This window comes from Chionomys nivalis, chromosome 7 (genome assembly GCF_950005125.1).
Source record: "Chionomys nivalis chromosome 7, mChiNiv1.1, whole genome shotgun sequence".
Classification (NCBI taxonomy): domain Eukaryota; kingdom Metazoa; phylum Chordata; class Mammalia; order Rodentia; family Cricetidae; genus Chionomys; species Chionomys nivalis.
In genome coordinates, this window is record NC_080092.1 from 68849761 (window position 1) to 68855760 (window position 6000).

The following is a 6000-nucleotide window of genomic DNA, read 5'->3' on the forward strand; positions in this document are numbered from 1 at the left end:
ACGCTCTTAAAGAGTCAGGAGATAGCGCACACCTTTAATCCCAGCATTCGGGAGGCAGAGGCAGGTGAGTCTCTGAGTTCGAGGCCAGCCTGGTCTATGGAGTGTGTTCCAGGATAACCACAGCTACATAGAGAAATCCTGTCTAGAAGGGAAAAAAAGGAGGGTCAGGAGACACCAGATACAAGAACTAGAAGGTCTTAGAGGTCATCTGAATGGTCCATCGTCCCTATCCCATTTGGTAGATGGGAAAACTGAGTCCATTGTTCCTATCCTTGATAGATGAGAAAACCGAAACCCAAGTGGGGTAAGACCTGTCCAAGGCCTCAGGCTGAGTTCAGTGGTAGAGCCAAGACAGCTCCTTTTGCCTCTCTCACCGCACCCACATACTGCTACCTGGGTGTGAGGATCCACAGTAAGGAACAGTCTGGGGACAGGCTCAGGTGAGGTTCTGCAGGGTGGAAGATGAGGCAGCTTCCCTTTGCCTTTCAGATGAAGACTTCCGGGGAAGGCGGCAGGAGGTACCTAAGGTGGAAGAGGCCCTAAGAGAAGGACAGTAAGAGGTAAGGTTTGGGGGTCACAGCTCTCAGGGGCAGCTTGGGCGAAGGGGCAGCTTGGCAAACCCACCATGTGTCCTCCCAAGGATCCATACATATTTTTTGTAACCCTGCCACCCTTGAATGCATTGTCTATGTAGATGAAGCTGACTTTGAACTTCAGATCCTTCTTTCTCCACTTCCCAATGCCAGGAGTAAGGACTTGCTGTATCACACCTGGCTTTTGTGCTTTTAAAAACGTGCTTATTTATTCATTTGACAAACAATAATCACACCTGCCGGAATCATCATCATCATCACAGATGCCCTGAACAGGAAAACCAAATCAGCTTTGACCTTGAATAGTTTGCAGCCCTGTTGAGAGGACGTTCTGGGACCCACAGTGAATATTAAGAGGGTGGTGTAAGAAGCATGTGGTCATGCATATGCGGACCTGTGTTCAGCGCCCTGCTCAGGTTGGATGGTCAGGGATCTGGAAATAGCCCCTGGAGTGGCTGCTTCTATCTGGAGCCTCAGGGCTGGCCTGCCTTTCCTCCTGTCTCCCCATGTACTCTCCTGGGGCGGGGGGGGGGAGAGGCATACACAGAAAATGCCAGCATCTCCTGCAGAAACGAGGCATGCCTGTCCCTCTTCAGGTGCCCCACCCCCCAATGAAGAGCTGCCCGCCCACCCACCTACTTTGTTTGCCCAGCTGCTGTCCTGGGCTCAGTGCTCAGCATCTACTAGGCTTTCCTGAGCTGTCGTCTGTCAGGTCCAACCATGGAGGAACAGAAACCCTCTTATGATAGTTCCGGCAGTGAGCCAAGCCAGGCCACAGAGGGCAGGGGCAGCAGATGCAGGCACCACACTCTTCCTTCTCGGCATCCTCCCTTCAGCTCTCTCCATGTTTCCCTGGGCTTTCCTCACCCACACACCTGCACCCCAGCTTCCTACTTTTCTGGGATAACCAAGTAAGAGGAGCTAAGGAAAACCCCCACTCCCACCCCTTCCTGCATCCCACTGGTCCCCAGGAGAAAGGTGCACTTCTCAAAGCCATCCCATCTCAGAACTTGCTCATCATTTTCGCATCTCCAGCATTTTCCCTCCCAGCTCCCCACTGTAAAACCCGAGATCCTGCATCAAAGGCAGAGTGGCCGCCTCCGGAAAGGGCCCTAACCGAGGAGGTCGCCGGCCAGGTCCAGGGCCTATGGTGCATTCCGGTGCTCCCTTCCACATGCAATGCCCAGGTTTGGGCTGAAACTCTTCCTGGCTTGCCTATGATTCCAAGAGTCCTGGTTCTTTTTCCTCCCTCCTAGGAGGCTGTCACTCTACCTCTGCCTATTCATTGCTCTGCCCCTAACCCTTTTCAGTCTTCCCCCTTCCTGTTCTAAAGGCACAACTGTCCTCTTCACAGTAACTGCTCAGCCAGCTCTGCTGGGTTCCCTGCTGCATCCCATGGTCATTGCAGTGCATCTCGTCAGTTCACTGCAAGCCATTCTCGCCTCCCTGCCTTCTCCCGCCTTCTAGCTTTTTCCATCACAGTCCTGACAGAGTTAGCATGCATGTCTTCCTCGCCCTACCGGCTAAGCCCGTCACTGCACATCACTATGGTCCCACTTCTCCCGTGCTTTTCTCATGGGTCTTCTGAGCCCCCCACTCACCCCCCACCCACTAACGAGATCTGCCGTTGAGCAGCGGGTGTGGTCCTAAGCAGAGTTCCAGGATGATCTAGAATCACTAGAGAAAGGAGGAGGTGCCTCATATTCTCCAGGAACCAGTGGCAGGGAAAGACCAGAGAGCTCCTTTAATGAAAAATCCATCACCCGTTTTCCCTACTCCCCAGGTGCCAGCAGTGTCGCCTTGCCAGAGATGCTCTGACTGGGTGGAGGTCACCAGGGGGAAACAGCTGTGCCCTCCAGCTGCAGCCGAGACAGATGGTGCTTGCATACCAGCGCCCAGGCTTCTTCGGCCACAGTCCAGCCCAGACACTGCCACTTTCCATGGGACTTAGAACTTTCAGAGTTAATTGTGATTGGAGGAGGGACCTGGAGCCTTAGAGACAGCAGCTAGCCACAACCTGGTTTGTAGTCTGGCTCCTCTGTCGAGGATGAGCAGAAATTCAGGAACCACCCTGAATTTAACCACATTAAAAAAAAAAAAAAGAAGAAGAAGAAGAAAAAGAAAAAAAGGGAAAGAAAGAAAGGTCCCAGGAAGCGTCAAGGTTGCGGTTAAGGAACTGGCAAAATGACCGATCCGGAGGCCCTTTGGGCCTGAAAAGAGGGCTTTCCTGCTTCTCTTTCCCATCACTCCTGGCGTGCCACAACGGGTCTGATCTGTCCCCATATCCCACCCCCGTCTTTCTTTCTAAAGGTCTCCGACATCTCAGCCTTGGATGGAACTGATGACTCTTGGCCCGGACCTACACAGAACTCTGGACGCTGTGGCCATGCCGGGGTCTAGCTTACAGGGCTGCTTCTTATTAAGGGCTGGCTGTCACCTCCAGCAGCCTCCTCTTGACCCGGCAGGGATGGGGAGGGTGACCCCGGAGCTGGAGGACTCTCTCTAAGCTTGGTCTTTCGTTTGGCTGAAGACCAAAGCTGGTTCTTGATTTACATCACAGTGGGGCTCCTCAGGGGCTGGACTGATCCTGCTGTTTTGTAAGGCAGGGAGGTGCTGGAGGGAGGGTGACCCCAACTGAGAAGGTGTGTGTAGGCTGAAGCGCACGTTGCAGAGGCTACCAGCCTGGGGCAGGGGTGGGGGTGGGGAAGCACCTAGGACAGGAACTAGCTGGGTGCCTCGGGTGGAGAACCAGAGCTGACCCGAAGAACACTGGTGATTCTAGGAACTCTCAGCCGGCACCAACCACTGCTAAGTGTACCACTCGTTCTATGATCTGGGAACTCGCTGACCTTTAGAGAAAGTTGGGAAGTCCGGGGAGGCGCGGGGACCTGGTTGAGAATGGGATCTGATGCTTGGGTGGCGGGGGGGCTGCTAGGGACTGGTAGGAAATGGAACCTCCAATCGCCTCTCCTGCTACCGCTCGAGCTTCCCCGGGCTCGGGAGAGCGGTGCACACAGAGTGACCAAGTTTGGAAACGTAAGCAGGCCAGGGTGGGGGTGGGAGACCGCGCTGGCACAGAGCCAGTCCTGTGACCCCTGAAGAGAAGGACGCCTCCCCGCCCACCATGAGCCCCGGGCGGCTAGACTGTGCTCCAGACGCGTCTGGGCCTTCCCTGCTCCAGCGCCAGGCGCGAGCACGAAGAGAAAGCTGTAGGTCTGTGTGTGTGTCACTTTGTTATTTTTTCCCTCTTGTGTGTGATTTTTTTTCCTTGGAGCCGTTTCATAGGAATTCCGGTAATAAAGACTTGGTGTTCTCTTGGTGCTCTGATGTGGCCGGCGGTGTGGGCTGGACCCTCCCTCCTTTTCCCTCCTCAGGGGATAGGTTTTGGCCTCTGGAGAAGTGCCAAATCTTTGGGCCACCTGCCTTCACGGCCCCCACACACGCTACCACCCTCCACTCCCCCATCCCCCTCCCGGTTAACCCTCAGGTTTGTTTCTAGGGTCCATAGGACTCAGGCTTCCTGCACACCGCCTCAGGAGGTGACATCTGCTGCCTGTGCGACCTGCCGGCTTTGCCTAGCGCTGCTCCTTTCTTCCTCTTTGCCACACAAAAAAACCGCTTGCTGATAGGGAACAAAACAGGGTTGAGAAACCCGGCCTGTTGCAAAAGCGCCATTAAAAACTTCTGGATTAACGACGACGTCCGACTGGAGGTTCCAAAATGTACACCCTAGAGGCTTGCATCTCCCACCCGAGAAGGACCACAACCGTCTTCCTCTAGAAGTATCTCAACTTGCTGTGCCCCCAACTCAGCGGAACTCCCTTTCACCTCTACACAGGCAGGGACAGGACTCTGGCTTCTGAAAGAGGAAATGATGCCTGCCGTCTTCAGAGCAGGCAATTCTTAAGGTTCAAAATTCTACCTTGTGTGGAGCCAAAGGCTTCCTTGTGGAATTTAACAGCTTGTCTTTCTTGTTCTGAGCTCAGGTTCATCCTGCCAAGGGTGTCCCTCTCCCTCAATTTCACTTTTTCACACTAGGGTAAAAAACAACAGCCCCCCATGCCCTTCCATCAGGGTCCTGCCTTGACCCAGCAGATACAGGTAGTTTGGTATGGTGGCATCCCTGAGACACTGACATGCTGTACTAGGGAAACTAAGATTCTCTTCCAGCCTCAGGCCAGTTATTCAGCAATATCTTAGAGCTGTGCCTTACTGAAGGGAAGCTGTAGAGAGCTGCAAGTTTAATCTCGCGGAGTGGCAAAATTCACACTGGCCCTGAAAGGAACTAAGTTCAAGTCCCAGGCCCTACACCAGGCAACTCCCAACTGCCTGTAATAGCGGATCTGATGCTCACTTCTGACATCTCTATATACATATGTGCATATTTTTAAATTAAAACTTTAAAGATGAAATGCCCTATTCCGGACCTTCTGCATCAGAAATTAAGGATGTAACCAAGCAACTGTGATTTCTATACACATTAGAGTTTGGGAGCCATGTTAGGCTACTACTTCCCAAATGCTTTTTCAAAATTCCTGTGCTCCAGACTAATTAAATCAACAACTTTGAGTTGTTCAAAGTGCCCAGGGAGGTTCAGTTTGCAATCAAGTCTGATCTGGGGCTCCAGGCTGTCAGTCAGGTGTTTTCATGGGCAGAGTTGATCTTGCCCAATAACCACTCTACAGGTAAAATAATAATAATAATAATAATAATAATAATAATAATTAAGTGATCTACCACAGATCAATCACAGAATTGATTAGCTTCATCCTCAGACTGCAACTGTCTCCATCAAACTTCAGACTTCACTGAGCTCCTGTCTCCTTCTGCCTTATACTCCTCTCTCCACCCAGCCATATCACTCCTGTCTCCACCTCCATAGTACTAGGATTAAAGGCATGGGATCCCAGCACTTGGGAGCCCCATTTCTCTTTTAGACAGGCTCAATCTTGTAGCCCAGAGTGGCCTTGAACTAACAGAATCCCCTGCCTCTGCCTCCAGAATTCTGGGATTAAAGGTGTGTGCCACCACTCCCTGGCCTCTCGTGGCTTAGCTTTGCACTCTGATCTTCAGGCAAGCTTTACTTGTTAAAACGGAAACAAAATATCACTACAGAGGACAGGTGATAAAATCCAGTCTCCCCACAAGGATACAACTTGTGAAGAACAGGAAAAGCCTACCTGCTCAGCAACATCTCCCAGTGATATCTGGGATCCAGCAGCGTGTCTGGAACGCCCCCCATTAACATTCTTTAAATTTGTATTTATTTAGTTAGTTAGTTATTTGGTTTTTCGAGACAGGGTTTCTCTGCATAGCTTTGGAGCCTGTCCTGGCATTCACTATGTAGACCAGCCTGACCTCAAACTCAGAGATCCACCTGCCTCTGCCTCCAGAGTACTGGGATTAA

General features: G+C 52.0%; 1 protein-coding gene across 3 annotated transcripts in view; it reads left to right on the forward strand.

The window, feature by feature from the left end:
- Nucleotides 1-3908, forward strand: part of Cuedc1 (CUE domain containing 1) — a 90758-nt gene extending 86850 nt beyond the window's left edge. For all 3 annotated transcript variants that reach the window (XM_057776229.1, XM_057776228.1, XM_057776230.1), the window contains exons 10-11: nt 490-560; nt 2377-3908. In XM_057776229.1, coding sequence (XP_057632212.1) covers nt 490-557 — 68 coding nt within the window. In that variant the 3' untranslated portion in view covers nt 558-560; nt 2377-3908. The remainder of the gene's footprint in view (nt 1-489; nt 561-2376) is intronic.
- Nucleotides 3909-6000: the final 2092 nt, after the last annotated feature.